General features: G+C 41.6%; 1 protein-coding gene across 1 annotated transcript in view; it reads right to left on the reverse strand.

The window, feature by feature from the left end:
* Nucleotides 1-873: 873 nt before the first annotated feature.
* The window catches only part of LOC106578565 (cadherin-12), a 250,360-nt gene continuing 233,811 nt past the window's right edge, over nucleotides 874-17,422 (reverse strand). The window contains exons 11-12 of the mRNA XM_014157554.2: nucleotides 16,598-16,849; nucleotides 874-2,203 (exon numbers count right to left, since the gene is read on the reverse strand). Of these exons, the coding sequence (XP_014013029.2) occupies nucleotides 1,662-2,203; nucleotides 16,598-16,849 (794 nt within the window). The 3' untranslated portion in view covers nucleotides 874-1,661. The remainder of the gene's footprint in view (nucleotides 2,204-16,597; nucleotides 16,850-17,422) is intronic.

Below are 17,422 nucleotides of genomic sequence, written 5' to 3' on the forward strand. Positions count from 1 at the left end.
CAGTGTCCTGACGAGTGAGCACATTTTCTATGCTAGGCAAAATTGCGCCTGATTAGCTTATTGTTATGGATGTATCCAAATAAATGTCACTAGAAAACAACTACAAGTGCAGCTACTGTTGTTATTCTAGCTGCATGGTTTGACCTGACTGTAAGTTAGCTGTAGTTGGCTAGCTAACAAACAAGGGATAAGAACTTTGCCAGCCGGTATGGCAATGGAATATTTAAAAGGAATGACTGGGTCGCGCCCATAGATGAAGAACAAAAAGACTGGGTCGCGTCTCTGGCAACCGAACCGATACAACAAACGACCAGCCGGCTTGGGCAGCAATCCTAGATTTGTGTCGGGACTATAGCTTGTAGAAGGATTAAATGGTATGAATAAATTCATTAACAAAAGATTTTTTATGAAAATATGTCAATCATTATTTTAATATGTTGGTAACCCGTTGTATAAATATTATTATGCCCTCGAAGCCGATGTTTGGAGGACTTTGTCTTGGGCCTAACATCACCCATTCCATCCTCCAAACACCAGCTTCTCGGGCATTATCACTTAAATAAACAAAGACCGCACAGTTACCACTTCAATCTCTGGCCTAGGGGTATAAAGCTGTTTAGATGGTGCCTGTTCCAATTTCCATCCATCTCATCCATACCACTCCCCTTTGACAATATTGTCACCAGAAGTCATAGACATTAAATCAGCTCACATTGGCCATGGACAGCATTTCAGTAGATTGAGGCTATAGGGTCCTTAATCAAAACTTGTATCCTGTTTTCTGGATAAAAATAATATTACATTTTTCACACACAGCCAAACCAGATTGAGTGTTCTTTCCCAACATTAAAATAAAATAAAACAAAACATAAATACATTTAACATGGTTGTTTTTATCAGTGGTGTTTATTTATGAAAACAGTATTTATTACATTGGCTGAACGACATTATCATGGTTAGCCCTAAATACATTTTCACAACAAGTACAAGTCTATACACCTGACTCACCTGATTGAAATGTCAATTTTCGTGTGGGTCATGGAATAATTAGAAAATCCTCAAGTGTCTTCAAAAATCAAAAATATGTATATGATTAAGAGATAAATAGATAAATACGTTAACAAAGGAAACCAACAAAAAACACCCAGACAATAAATAAATACTAATAATAAATAACATTCAGAAAATCTTTGGCCAAACTTGGGCCACATAATTGTCTCATAACTTGTCCAACTGAGAGTAGTCTCAAAACGACATGCCTCTGTCTGCCAGTCAGCCTATGCTTGCATGACCAGCTTTATGAGAGAGAAAAGAATCTGAAAACAATTATTTTGAGGCACTTTTAAGGATGTCAAAGAAGAAAATGCTTGCATTTTCTGTGTTTTCTGTCTTTATTCCCCCTAGAAGTGAAGACATAAAGAAGAATAAATAAGACACAACAACATTCAATATAAATGTAATTGAAAGGCTGTCTTTTTCATCTCGCTATCTATCCTCCTTTTAAACATCTTGCGATTGACGATAGAAAGAAAAAAATTCAACAAATTGATTTGCAAAAAATAAAACCCTGAAATAGAAAAAAAAAAAAAAAGTTTTGTTAAGAAAAGAAAAACAATGCCATTTAATGTCCACTTTTGGAGTTTACTAAGTGAATAACATCATCAATGTCTGTTTTCTGTTGTTGTTGTCGTTGTGTCTGCTTGAGTATCCGACTGCTCTCCGAATATTCCCGCCAGAGTCTTAAATCGAGGACCCCATTTGTTGAGGTAATCATAGTCCTCATCGGCATCTACTACCAGAGACTCGATGGAGCTAAGCGACTCTGCTACAGAGCCCTCTCCCTCATAGGCATAGGTAGCTAGAGAGTCATAGGGTGGGGCCGAGTTGTCCACATCGTTTTCCTTCAGTCGCTGATTGATGAAGTCACGGATATCTTCACTGTCTTGGGAAACAGGAGTTTGTTTTTTGCCGGTGTTGGGGTCGGGTTTGACATCCCGTCGGAAAAGGTCCCGGTTCTCTTTCAGAAGGTTCTCCTTAATGACTTTGGGGTTGCGGAGGGTGCCCATGTCGAAAGCGTGGGTGTCCTCTTCGCCCCCTCCCTCATCGTCGTAGTGGATTACATTGTCACGGATGTCCTCCTTGGATGTCATCAGGGTCTCCTTCTTCTTCTGTCGTCTCAGACCTACGTAGATGACCACGATCACTGGAGAGAGATCACAGAGAGAATAACGCATTAGTGGTTTATGAAAACTATGAATCACTATTAATGGTATTGGTAGCCTAAATGATGCTATATGATGTTGCTAATACAGCATCGGAGAGAGATCAAAGATGTTAGATGACACATTAGTGGTTGATGAAAACTATGAGATAATATAAAGTGCAACTTGCATTGGGGAAATGTAATGATCCATTGTTTATGTTTTTGTTGGTGGCTTGAGATGGTAAACATTTCCTTGGTATGCATTCGTGACTTGCCAATGAAGAAGTTACCAAATCTCCCACACATATTGTTCCTTAGCAACAGACGTTATGTACTGAGTACTGACATGGCAAAAAACATGACATAGTCTTCTGACATTGCATTGTAGTCAAGCACTGATCACGGCATGGGGGTGGATGGATATTCTTAAGAATGTACCTCCACAGTTCCTTCCAATTTCCCTCTAACTGGAGCTGCCCATATCGAACACACATCTCCCACACTCACTTTGTAAAGTAAGGGGAATGAAAGATTATTCCACTGTTTTTTCCTCCTCGCTGTGGTAAATACAGTACATTTCCCATATGGGTCTTCAGTTGGACAATTCACAAAGGAAAGAAATGCACAGTTCAACACATGTAGAGAAAGTATTCAATTATAATGAAGAAATAAATTGGTTGAAAATTGACAAAAACAATAGAAAGCATGAGAGCTGTAATCTTGACTGCCCTTCTTTTCCTCCTCCTTCGCCTTCTCTTCTACGATATTAGTCAAACAGTGTGTCGGCTCCCCCCAGTGGTATAGATTTGACATGCATGGTCATTATTATTTGGACAGTTCTTTCTAGGGTGGTAGCTGGGTGTGGTCTAATTGTGATGGTCTGGGGAGGTAACGCTAATTCCAGACAGGCCCTCATGCCAGCCAGTTTGACAGACAGCTTGATTTTCTCATCATTTACACGCAGGAAGGAACACATGTGTCAGCTTGACATATCCACCACAAAAACTAACTGGCTTTCAAAAAGAGAGTTATCCCTGTAAGTTGTGATTCACTCTGGCATTTTCACTGGGACAGCGTGACTTGATGGAATAACATCGATGCCAGCCATAGCCTCAGGGCATGTTGACTCTGAGTTCTGATAACAGTTCTCTCACCACGTGGTCAACCCTTTCAACACTAACTCTACATTCACAGAGAGCACAGTGGGTGAAGAGGGCCGTGTTCATACTAACAAAGACTCACTCTCCACATGAAAAATGACTCCTTGAAGTTGGCTAGACTAATTCATGAAAGAACACTCGTTGAACAATCACTAAACCCCATTACCTTTGTAGACACGTAATTTCTAAAAAGTTGACATAGTGGAGACTTGACGCAATGGTGTGGTCCACGTAACACATTAATACAGAATTCTCCTGGGTACATGCACATCTTAGATGCAAGGGCATAGTATTAAATGATGTGGCTACTAGCACTAGCGGCTAATAGCAAATTATGCTTTCTGAATCTCAAGATTATATCGACATTATTAATTCAAATCAAATAATATTTTTTTGGTCACATACACATGGTTAGCAGATGTCAATGCGAGTGTAGCGAAATGCTTGTGCTTCTAGTTCCGACAGTGCAGTAACATCTAACAAGTAATATAACAATTCCACAACAACTACCTAATACACACAAATCTAAAGGGATGGAATAAGAATATGTACATATAAATATATGGATGGGCGATGACTGAGTGGCATAGGCAATATGCAATAGATGGTATAAGATACAGTATATACATATGAGATGAGTAATGTAAGATATGTAATCATTATTAAAGAGGCATTATATAAAGTGACTAGTGATCCATATATTAAAGTGGCCAATGATTTGAGTCTGTATGTAGGCATCAGCCTCTCTGTGTTAGTGATGGCTGTTTAAAACCTCTTTGGGCTAGGGGGCAGTATTTTCACATCTGGATGAAAAGCGTGCCAAGAGTAAACTGCCTGCTACTCAGGCCCAAAAGCTAGGATATGCATATTATTAGTAGATTTGGATAGAAAACACTGAAGTTTCTAAAACTGTTTGAATGATGTCTGTGAGTATAACAGAACCCATATGGCAGGCAAAAACATGAGAAAATTCCAACCAGGAAGTGGGAAATCTGAGGCTTGTAGTTTTTCAAGAATATAATATACAGTGTAAATGGGGTCATATTGCACTTCCTAAGGCTTCCACTAGATATCAACAGTCTTTAGAACATTGTTTCAGGCTTCTACTGTGAATGGGAGAGAATAAGAGCTGTTGGATTCAGGTGTCTGGAAAAAAGGCATGACCTCAGTCACGCACACAGCCTTGGGAGCGAGCTGAGTTCCTCTTCATTCCTAAAGACAAAGGAATTGTCCGGTTGGAATTTTATTGAAGATTTATGATAAAAACATCATAAAGATTGATTCTATACATCGTTTGACATGTTTCTACAAACTGTAGTATAACCTTTTTGACTTTTCGTCTGGACTTAGTAAGCGCGCGCCTTGTGCATTTGGAATGGTGAACCTAACGCGCGAACAAAATGGACGTATTTGGACATAAAAATGAACTTTATCGAACAAAACAAACATTTATTGTGGAACTAGGAATGTATTCCGATGAAGTTCAAAGGTAAGTGTATATTTATAACGCTATTTCTGACTTCTGTTGACTCCACAACATGGCAGGTATCTGTATGGCTTCTTTTGGTTTTCTGAGCGCTGTATTCAGATTATTGCAAGGTGTGCTTTCGCCGTGAAGCTTTTTTGAAATCTGACACAGCGGTTGCATTAAGGAGAAGTGTATCTTTAATTCTGTGCATAACACTTGTATATTTTATCAAAGTTTATGATAAGTATTTCTGTATATTAACCTGTTTAGGATAGGGGGCAGTATTTTCATGGCCGGATAAAAAATGTACCCGATTTAATCTGGTTATTACTCTTGCCCAGAAACTAGAATATGCATATAATTATTTGATTTGGATAGAAAACACCCTAAAGTTTCTAAAACTGTTTGAATGGTGTCTGTGAGTATAACAGAACTCATATAGCAGGCCAAAACCTGAGAAGATTCCATACAGGAAGTGCCCTCTCTGACCATTTCTTGGTCTTCTATAGCCTCTTTATCGAAAATAGAGGATCTCTGCTGTAACGTGACATTTTCTAAGGCTCCCATAGGCTCTCAGAAGGCGCCAGAATGGGGAATGATGACTCTGCAGTCCCTGGGTGAAAAACAGTAGGGCTTTTGGAAAGTGGTCGTTCTGAGAACAAGGACACGGGTGCGCGCGTGCATGTGAAGACTCCATTTTCTATTTTCAGTGTTTGAACGAAAACAAGGTCTCCCGGTCGGAATATTATCGCTATTTTACGGAAAAAATTGCATAAAAATGTATTTTAAACAGCGTTTGACATGCTTCGAAGTACGGTAAAGGAATATTTTGAAAATTTTTGTCACGATATGCGCCGGCGCGTCACTCTTCGGATAGTGTCTTGAACGCAAGAACAAAACACAGCTATTTGGATATAACTATGGATTATTTGGAACCAAAACAACATTGGGTGTTGAAGTAGAAGTCCTGGGAGTGCATTCTGACGAAGAACAGCAAAGGTAATCCAATTTTTCTTATAGTAAATCTGAGTTTGGTGAGTGCCAAACTTGGTGGGTGTCAAAATAGCTAGCCATGATGGCCGGGCTATCTACTCAGAATATTGCAAAATGTGCTTTCACCGAAAAGCTATTTTAAAATTGGACACCACGATTGCATAAAGGAGTTCTGTATCTATAATTCTTAAAATAATTGTTAGGTTTTTTGTGAACGTTTATCGTGAGTAATTTAGTATATTCACCGGAGGTTTTCGGTATGTTTGCGAGTTCTGAACGTCACATGCTAATGTAAAAAGCTGGTTTTTGATATAAATATGAACTTGATTGAACAAAACATGCATGTATTGTATAACATAATGTCCTAGGAGTGTCATCTGATGAAGATCAAAGGTTAGTGCTGCATTTAGCTGTGGTTTTGGTTTTTGTGACATTATATGCTAGCTTGAAAAATGGGTGTGTGATTATTTCTGTTTGGGTACTCTCCTGACATAATCTAAATGTTTTGCTTTCGTTGTAAAGCCTTTTTGAAATCGGACAATGTGGTTAGATTAACGAGAGTCTTGTCTTTAAAATGGTGTAAAATAGTCATGTTTGAGAAATTGAAGTTATAGCATTTTTAAGGTTTTTGAATTTCGCGCCACGCGATTCCACTGGCTGTTGACTAGGTGGGACAATCACATATCCGAGAGAGGTTAACAGTCTCTTGGGCCCAACTTTGATGCACCTGTACTGACCTAGCCTTCTGGATGGTAGCGGGGTGCAGAGGCAGTGGCTCGGGTGGTTATTGTCCTTGATGATCCTTTTGGCCTTCCTGTGACATCAGGTGCTGTAGGTGTCCCAGAGGGCTGGTAGTTTGCCCCCGGTGATGCGTTTTGCAGACCGCACCACCCTTGAGGTTGTGGGCAGTGCAGTTGCCGTAACAGGAGGTGATAGAGCCTGACAAGATGCTCTCGATTGTGCATCTGTAAAAGTTTGTCAGGTTTTTAGGTGACAAGCAACATTTCTTCAGCCTCCTGAGGTTGAAGAGGCGCTGTTGTGCCTTCTTCACCAGACTGTCTGTAGGTGCTTTCACTCTAGTGGTAGCATGAGACGGAGTCTACAAGCCACACAAGTGGCTCAGGTAGTGCAGCTCATCCAGGATGGCACATCAATACGAGCTGTGGCAAGAAGGTTTGCTGTGTCTGTCAGCGTAGTGTCCAGAGCATGGAGGCGCTACCAGGAGACAGGCCAGTACATCAGGAGACGTGGAGGAGGCCGTAGGAGGGCAACAACCCAGCAGTAGGACCGCTACCTCCGCCTTTGTGCAAGGAGGAGCAGGAGGAGCACTGCCAGAGCCCTGCCAAATGACCTCCAGCAGGCCACAAATGTGCATGTGTCTGCTCAAACGGTCAGAAAAAGACTCCATGAGGGTGGTATGAGGGCCCGACGTCCACAGGTGGGGGTTGTACTTACAGCCCAACACCGTGCAGGACATTTGGCATTTGCCAGAGAACACCAAGATTGGCAAGTTCGCCACTGGCGCCCTGTGCTCTTCACAGATGAAAGCAGGTTCACACTGAGCACATGTGACAGACGTGACAGAGTTCTGCTGCCTGCAACATCCTCCAGCATGACCAGTCTGGTGGTGGGTCAGTCATGGTGTGGGGTGGCATTTCTTTGGGAGGCCGTACAGCCCTCCATGTGCTCGCCAGAGGTAGCCTGACTGCCATTAGGTACCGAGATGACCTCAGACCCCTTGTGAGACCATATGCTGGTGCGGTTGGCCCTGGGTTCCTCCTAATGCAAGACAATGCTAGACATCATGTGTACAAGTTGATTGGAGTCACCTGCGGTAAATTCAATAAATTGAACATGATCTGGAAAGGCACACACCTGTCTATATGAAGTCCCACAGTTGACAGTGCATGTTAGTACAAAAACAAAAGCCATGAGGTCGAAGGAATTGTCCGTAGAGCTCCGAGACAGGATTGTGTCGAGGCACAGATCGGGGGATGGGTACCAACACATTTCTGCAACATTGAAGGTCCCCACGAGCACAGTGGCCTCCATCATTCTTAAATGGAAGAAGTTTGGAACCACCAAGACTCTTCCAAGAGCTGGCTGCCTGGCCAAACGGAGCAGAAGGGCCTTGGTCAGGGAGTTGACCAAGAGCTCCAGTGTTCCTCTGTGGAGATGGGAGAACCTTCCAGAAGGACAACCATCTCTGCAGCACTCCACCAATCAGGCTTTTATGGTAGAGTGGCCAGACAGAAGCCAGTCCTCAGTAAAAGGCACATGACAGCCCGCTTGGAGTTTGCCAAAAGGTACCTAAAGGACTCTCAGACCATGAGAAACAAGATGATTCTCTGTTTTGATGAAACCAAGATTGAACTCTTTGGCCTGAATGCCAAGCCTCACGTCTGCAGGAAACCTGGCACCATCCCAACGGCAAAGAAGGGTAGTGGCAGCACGATGCTATGGGGATGTTTTTCAGTGGCAGGGACTGGGAGATGAGTCAGGATTGAGGAAAATATGAACGGAGCAAAGTACAGAGATCCTTAATGAAAACTTGCTCCAGAGCGCTCAGGACCTCAGACTGGGATCAAGGTTCACCTTCAAACAGGACAAAGACCCTAAGCACACAGCCAAGACAATGCCGGAGTGGCTTTGGGACAAGTCTCTGAATGTCCTTCTGTGGCCAAGCCAGAGCCAAGACAAGAATTCGATCGAACATCTCTGGAGAGACCTGAAAATAGTTGTGCAGTGACTCTCCCCATCCAACCTGACAAAGCTTGAGAGTATCTGCAGAGAAGAATGAGAAACTCCCCAAATAAAGATGTGCGAAGCTTGTAGTGTCATACCCAAGAAGACTCTTGACCAAAGGTGCTCCAACAAAGTACTGAGTAAAGGGTGCAATAAATCCAAGTAACAGATTGGATTAGTTTAGAAAAATGTTTATTTAAATTTTGGAAGCAAGATTAATTAATCAATTCATGTACAAACAGTTAAAACAATCAAACTCCAATAGAGTATTCCTGGGAAATATAATCATGATGGTCATGGTTTTGGTTTGACACTGGTTATTAACACCAACACTGGGCTGCTTTTACACCAAAAAGTGTTAATTTAAGATTTACAGAGCTAATCTAACACCTGAATCAACACTAGAAATGTTACACTGAAAAATATACACTTGTTAACATTAGCGAATTTGGTGTAGCAGCGAGAAAGTCAGAGGGGATGTAAATATCACTTTGTGATATTGTGTGATGGTTGGCCATTAAAACGGATAAATTTTTTTGCAGTGTACATTAGGTCAAGTATGGCCGTGACCCATACAGAATAATCAAAAGATTTTTATCTTTAGCCATAAAATTTTTATTTTTCTCCCTCCACCCAGACTCCACTACACAGCATATGATCAGGAAAAACTAAAGGGATATGATCAACTTGCAAACCAATGATGAATTACCTAAATGGTTATGGTTAGACGCTAAGATCAAGGGCAGGGTTAAGGTTAAGGTCAGGGTAATGGTAATGGTTAGAGTTATGGGTTGGCATGCTAGTCACGTCCCTTTAGTCACACCTATAATTAACCTGTTGGGTCTAGGGGGCAGCATTTGCACGTCTGGATAAAAAAAATGTACCCGATTTAATCTGGTTACTAATCCTACCCAGTAACTAGAATATGCATATACTTATTATATATGGATAGAAAACACTCTAAAGTTTCTAAAACTGTTTGAATGGTGTCTGTGAGTATAACATAACTCATTTGGCAGGCAAAACCCTGAGACATTTTCTGACAGGAAGTGGATACCTGATGTGTTGTATTGACTTTAAACCTATCCCATTGAAAAACACAGGGGCTTAGGAATATTTTGGCACTTCCTATTGCTTCCACTAGATGTCACCAGCCTTTACAAAGTGTTTTGAGTCTTCTGGAGGGAGATCTGACCGAACAAGAGCCATGGAACGATGATGTCCCATTAGACACCTGGCGCGCGAGTTCATGTTGGGTACCCTCGTTCCAATACGTTATAAAAGAGTATGCATTCGTCCACCTTGAATATTATTCATGTTCTGGTTAAAAAAGGCCCTAATGATTTATGCTATACAACGTTTGACATGTTTGAACGAACGGAAATATATTTTTTCCCCTCGTTCATGACGAGAAGTCCGGCTGGCTTACATCATGTGCTAACGAGACGGAGATTTTTGGACATAAATGATGAGCTTTTTTGAACAAAACTACATTCGTTATGGACCTGTGATACCTGGAAGTGACATCTGATGAAGAGAATCAAAGGTAATGGATTATTTACATAGTATTTTCGATTTTAGATCTCCCCAACATGACGTCTAGTCTGTATCGCAACGCGTATTTTTCTGGGCGCAGTGCTCAGATTATTGCAAAGTGTGATTTCCCAGTAAGGTTATTTTTAAATCTGGCAAGTTGATTGAGTTCAAGAGATGTAAATCTATAATTCTTTAAATGACAATATAATATTTTACCAATGTTTTCTAATTTTAATTATTTAATTTGTGACGCTGACTTGACTGCCGGTTATTGGAGGGAAACGATTTCCTCAACATCAATGCCATAGTAAAACGCTGTTTTTGGATATAAATATGAACTTGATAGAACTAAAAATGCATGCATTGTCTAACATAATGTCCTAGGAGTGTCATCTGATGGAGATTGTAAAAGGTTAGTGCATCATTTTAGCTGGTTTTATGGTTTTGGTGACCCTGTCTTTGACTTGACAAAACATTACACACAACTCTTGTAAATGTACTGTCCTAACATACTCTAAATTTATGCTTTCGCCGTAAAACCTTTTTGAAATCGTAAAACGTGGTTAGATTAAGGAGATGTTTATCTTTCAAATGGTGTAAAATAGTTGTATTTTTGAAAAATTTGAATTTTGACATTTATTTGGATTCAAATTTGCCGCTCTTGAAATGCACCTGCTGTTGATGGAGTGCACCACGGGTGGCACGCTAGCGTCCCACCTAGCCCCAAGAGGTTAACTGAATGTGATTAAGTATCATTTCACTAAATGTTGGGGGCTCAATGTGAAAGTATCTGCAAATGCCTTGTGGATGGCTTCCTTCAAGACCACCCAGTCTTACTCAACATTGGTGGTGTTGCAATCAGGGTTGCATTCAGGGAGGTTTTGTTCAGATGGGACAGGACAGAGTCATTTAGCTCTTCTGCTTGTTGTTAGTAGACATTGTATTTCTGTGTAGGGGTTATGGGTTCCTTTCTTCGCTTGGGGGCCAGTCTGATGGCCATCACAGATTTGATTAGGCGGTGGTCAGTCTAGCAGACTTCAGTACCTCTGACGGCATGGGTGATGTTTACATCCCTGAGCTCTTGTCATCTTACAATGACATAATCTATAAGATGCTATTGTTTTGAGCGAGGGTGCTGTCATGTTCTTTGCGTTTGTTGCATTCCTTATGCCACGCTTGCTTTGCTTTGCTTTGCTCTGCTCTGCCTTGCATTGCTCCGCCTTGTGTTGCTCTGCTCTGCATGCTACTTCAGGGAGTGACACTCCTGGCCCAAGCTCAGCTAGCTCACGCTGACAGCACCCGGGTTACAGGATTAGGTGTATATTGAATTGCAATCAAATAGGCTGTAATTACAAATAGTACATTAATTATTTGATCTACAGACTAAGGTGTAGAAGGAGACATAGGACCACCCGGGACCTGGATATCAAGACGACAATCCACGTCATATCGTTGCTTACAATTATACTATGTGTAACATTATACTATTTGTAACCTGCTTTAACTCAGTTTCCTTGTGGTTAGAGTATCCACTCGGAGGTTGGAAGGTTGCTAGTTTGACCCCTGGCCAAATTATACCAAAGACTGTAAAAACTGGACCTGATCCTTCTCTGCTTGGCACTCAGCAATAAGGAGATATCCTCTTGAGGATACCGTAGGATAGGGGGCGCCACAGCGCATTTTGAAAAAAAATCGTTCCCATTTTCAACGGCCTACTAATCAAACTCAGAAGCTAGGGCATGCATATACTTATTATATATGGATAGAAAACACTCTAAAGTTTCTAAAACTGTTTGAATGGTGTCTGTGAGTATAACAGAACTCAAATGGCAGTCAAAACCCCGAGACCGATTGAAACAGGAAGTGGAATTCTGAATTGTGGACTCGACTTCTCATCTTTCCCTATAAATAACACCGTTAACCATGGTTCAGTGAGCACTTCCTATTGCTTCCACTAGATGTCGCCAGTCTTTTCACAGTGGTTTGAGCCTTATAGAGTCAAAACTCAGTGAATGAGACGAGTATGAAATTGGTCACAGGGGATGGGCCATCATCATTATGACGCCGGCGGCCATGTCTGCCCCCACCTTTGGAAACGGTTTTAAAGGCCATGACATCATCCCCCTCGAATCTTATTGGCTCTCTTGGTGTTACAGGCCCTGAAGATTAATGTTTTACAACGTTTGACATGTTTGAACGAACCTACATGCGGGAGAATAGCATTTTATCCGGAACTTCAGCCCTGCGCTTGGAGAGAGCCATAGGACGCGCTACCAACAGCAGGCTAATGGAACGTGAAGTATGGACTTTTTGACCGAAAATACATCTGTTGTGGACCTGGGATGCTTTCTGATGAAGACAACTAAAGGTAGGCGATTATTGACAATATTATACAAGATGAGATGTGACATGCGATTGTTTCCAAGATGGCGCCGAGCTCTGTATATTAGCTCATTTTCTGAGTATCGCATCTCCTTTTATCGCAAAGTGTGATTACCCAGTAAAGTTAATTTAAAATCTGGTATGACGGGTGTTCTCAAGAGATATTCATCTATAAATGTTAGATTGACAATATACATTTAAAAAATCGTTATAGGATAGTAATTTAGGGAAATGTAGCATTGTTTACCGGGACGCTTTTGAGGGGAAATTATGTAGTCAACCTCAGACAGAGATGTAAAATGCTGTTTTTATATATAAATATGACCTTTATTGAACAAAAGAATGCATGCATTGTATAACATGATGTCCGAGGGGTGCCATCTGATGAAGTTTGTAAAAGGTTAGTGCTGCATTTAGCTGTTTTTTGATTATATGTGATGCAAGTGGTTGGTCGGAAAATGGCTATGAAGCTGCTTTTTACGATGGACTCATCTAACATAATCTAATGATTTGCTTTTCCTGTAAAACCTTTTTGAAATCGGACGACGTGGGTCGATTCAGGAGAGGTGTATCTATTTTTAAATTATGATTTTTTTTTAATGCTAATTGGCGATATGATTTTTCGCTGGATTTCGATCCCGGTGACGGGATGAGACGCTATATACTAGTTTCCTGTCCAGGTGGTGTACTTATACATCAAACTGCCTCACGCTACAGAAAAAATAGATAAACTCTATAAGCCGTTCCAGCTCGCTCATGCAAGGCTACTTACTTTACTAAGGGCTCGATTCAATCAGATCCTCTTTAGCCAATTTCCACATAGCAGTTGTTTTGACAGTGTCAGGGGTGGAACTGCGTTAGAGCTGTCAAATCCACGGCTCCCGGCATTATACCTAAAGCAGACATTGCCATTGGCTCCATGGAGCTGCATTTACAGAAATACCATGCAGCCTTGTTTACAAGTTCTAACACTGGAACAAGAGATGTAATCTACACTTCCATTAGGATGATATAAATCCTCATTATTTTGTTTAATGATTTTCAATTTCAGTGTAATTATTTCTATATAGCCTACACTTTCTCGTTCTGAACTTCTACAGGAGTGGGGCGGGTGTGGCTTCGTGTCAATGATTGCAAGAGCAGCTGCTCAGCAATTTGAGGGCTCCATCTCCGACACACCCAAAACATCCGCTACGCTGGGGTCTGCTATCGCCAGTAAACGCTTGATATGATTGAAACTAGACCTTAATCTACTTAATTGCTTGTACATAACTTAAAAAGGTCTGAAGTACACAAGTCTTTTCCATCAACCTATGCCTCAGATCACACAGGACACTCAGAGGCAATCCAACCTTGAACTGACTCAAACTGCTAAAAATCACTGTTCCAGACAACGTTATAAAGGTTTAGATATATCACTGTTCTCATTAGTGTATGTGTATGTATCAGTTTCATATCAACCAAGTGTGTTATGATGCATGCATACGTAATTCAAGATTATTTTGATCACACGGACTGGGAAATGTTCCGGGCAGCCTCAGAGAATTACAACGATCTATGGCCGTGACCCATACAGAATAATCAAAACATTTTTATCTTTAGCCATAAAATTATTATATTTAACCATGGAAAGATGACTGGGAATATGGTCGAATATAAATATAAACAGTGTAGTTATTCCCTCCACATGGCAATCAAACAAGTGAAATGTCGGTATAGGGACAAAGTAGTCTCAATTCAACGGCTCAGACACGAGACGTATGTGGCAGGGTCTACATGCAATTACGGACTACAAATAGAAAACCATCCACGTCACAGACACCGACATCTTTTTTCCAGACAAACTAAACACCTTCTTTGACGGCTTTGAGGATAGAGTGCCACCGACGCGGCCCACTACCATTTAAACGTGTTAAACCTCGCAAGGCTGCTGGCCCAGATGGCATCCCTAGCCGCGTCCTCAGAGCATGTGCAGACCAGCTGGCTGGTGTGTTTATGGACATATTTAATCGTTCCCTATCCCAGTCTGCTGTCCCCTTCATGCTTCAAGATGGCCACCATTGTTCGTACCCAAGAAGGAACGATAATTGAAATAAATGACTATCGGCCCCGTAGCATTCAATTCTGTCATCATGAAGTGCTTTGAGAGACTAGTCAATGATCATATCATCTCCTCCTTACCTGCCACCCTAGACCCACTTCAATTTGCATACCGCCCCAACATGTCCACAGACGACACAACCGCCATCACACTGCACACTGCCCTAACCCATCTGGAGAGGAATACCTATGTAACAATGCTGTTCATTGACTACAGCTCAGCATTCAGCACCATAGTACTCTCCAAGCTCATCATTAAGTTCGAGGCCCTGGGTCTCAACCCTGCCCCGTGCAATTGGGTCCTGGACTTTCTGACGGGCCGCCCTCAGGTGGTGAAGGTAGGCAACAACATCTCCACTTCGCTGATCCTCAACACTGGGGCCCCACAAGGGTGCATGCTCAGCCCCTTCCTGTACTCCCTGTTCACCCATGACTGCGTGGCCATGCACGCCTCCAACTCAATCATCAAGTTTGCAGACAACACAACAGTAGTGGGCTTGATTACCAACAACAACGAGACAGCCTACAGGGAGGAGGTGAGGGCACTCGGAGTGTGGTGTCAGGAAAACAACCTCTCACTCAACATCAGCAAAACAAAGGAGATGATCGTGGGCTTCAGGAAACAGTAGAGGGAGCACCCCCCTATTCACATCAACGGGACAGTAGTGGAGAAGGTGTAAGTTTAAGTTCCTTGCCGTACACATCACTGACGAACTGAAATGGTGCACAGACAAAATCTCAAATCTAATAATTTCAATTTCTCAAACATACGACTATTTTACACCATTTTAAAGATACACTTCTCCTTAATGTAACCACATTAAGGGTCAAATACTTATTTCCCTCATTAAAATGAAAATCAATTTATAACATTTTTGACATGCGTTTTTCTTTATTTTTTTGTTGTTATTCTGTCTCTGTTCAAATAAACCTACCATTAAAATTATAGACTGATAATTTCTTTGTCATGGGCAAATGTACAAAATCAGCAGGGAATCAAATACTTTTTTCCCTCACTGTATGTACCTAAATGTTTAATATCCATAATTTGTATGATTATTTATTTGAATTGCGCGCCCTCCAATTTCACCGGAGGTTATCCTACTAGTGGGACGCCTAGCCTTAAGAAGTGGATCGGACCCTTTTTTTTCAATTTTCAACTAAAATGACATATCCAAATCTAACTGCCTGTAGCTCAGGACCTGAACAAGTATATGTATATGCTTGATACCATTTGAAAGGAAACACTTTGAAGTTTGTGGAAATGTGAAATTAATGTAGGAGAATATAACACATTAGATCTGGTAAAAGATAATACAAAGAAAAAAACATGTGCATTATTATTTTTTTCACCCATCATTTTTGAAATGCAAGAGAAAGGCCATAATGTACTATTCCAGGTTAGACTCAAATTAGATTTTGGCCACTAGATGGCAGCAGTATATGTGCAAAGTTTTAGACTGATTCAATGAACCATTGCATTTCTGTTCAAAATTTTGGATCAAGACTGCTCAAATTTGCCTAATTGGTTTATTAAAATAATTCCATAAGTTTGCTTAGAACCCCCCTCCCCTGGCTTAGACAGGACATAGACTATACAGATTTAATGTGGGTTTGTGTCCTGTGTCGCCGTACAGGGACACACACAAATCTGTTACACAGTCATTACTGATTAGGAGGACGTACCCTAGCTGTAAATGACTCACCCAGTATAATGACGATGCACAGGAGGATGGCTATCAAAGCCCCAGTACTCAGCCATACAATAAGAAATTACACAGTCATAACTGAGTAGGACCGACCACAAGGGTAAATTACTCAATACTCACCCAATAGAATGATAATATACTGACTATGGTGGTGGTTAGTCTAGTAGTTATGGCACTGTTTTGTAAGTATGTTAGTGTTTTTGTGAATGTTGGTTGACGCCCAGGGTTGGCCTTAAAGGGATAATCTCCATCACACATTCAATGACTAGGAGGAGTGAATGAGGCATAATAAATGACTCACCCAGAAGAATGACAATGCAGAGGAGTATGGCTATCAGGGCCCCTGTACTCAGCCCCACTGGGAGGAAGATGGCCTCTGCACTGCAGGTGAGGAGCGATCCATCCGACTCGCAGCCACACACACGGATGGTCAGGATGCCCGTACTGCTTTGGACGGGGTAGCCGCTGTCCTGGATCACCACAGGAAGGAAGTAGATCTCCTGGGAATGCCGTCGGAAGTCGCTCCGCAGAGTCACTATCCCCGCTGTGTTATCTGGAACAGAAAAAAACAAATTTACCTACAAATGACTATTCGGGATACACTAGCCTATACAATGAGAAAATGATCATGCTTTCACTGAACCTGTGTATTCCTGTTGGAAATTACATCAGAAATGTTGTGAGTTGGTTGTTTTCTGTCCCTTGTCTTGAACAAGGTTGACCTGACGTTACCTCAGCCAGCAAGTCAACTCTGAAAATGTCTCAACTGCCTCCGGGACAACATGGCAGCCTTACACCCTTATCCCCTACAACAGAATGTGCTGGGGAACTTTTGTGGTTTCTATGTGACATTCAGCCGACATAAGTCTAGGAAACTGGAAGGTTAAACAATGATTAAGAATAAAGGAACCATGTAGCCTGCTAAGGAGAGTAAGGTAATCATGTACTAAGAAAGTAAGGTGGCGTTGGGGTGGTGCTGGAGCAGGTGTGAAGTTGGTCAGAGGAATAGACCTGGACAGGGTTTCTCAGGAACAGGGCAATGTGTCAGGTTGGACCAGCCCCAGATTTGACCAGTGTGGCTAGACTGTCTGACCCCTGTCAAGATTGGTTTGTTCCTCTGACAACG

The sequence above is a fragment of the Salmo salar genome, chromosome ssa19 (genome assembly GCF_905237065.1).
Source record: "Salmo salar chromosome ssa19, Ssal_v3.1, whole genome shotgun sequence".
Classification (NCBI taxonomy): domain Eukaryota; kingdom Metazoa; phylum Chordata; class Actinopteri; order Salmoniformes; family Salmonidae; genus Salmo; species Salmo salar.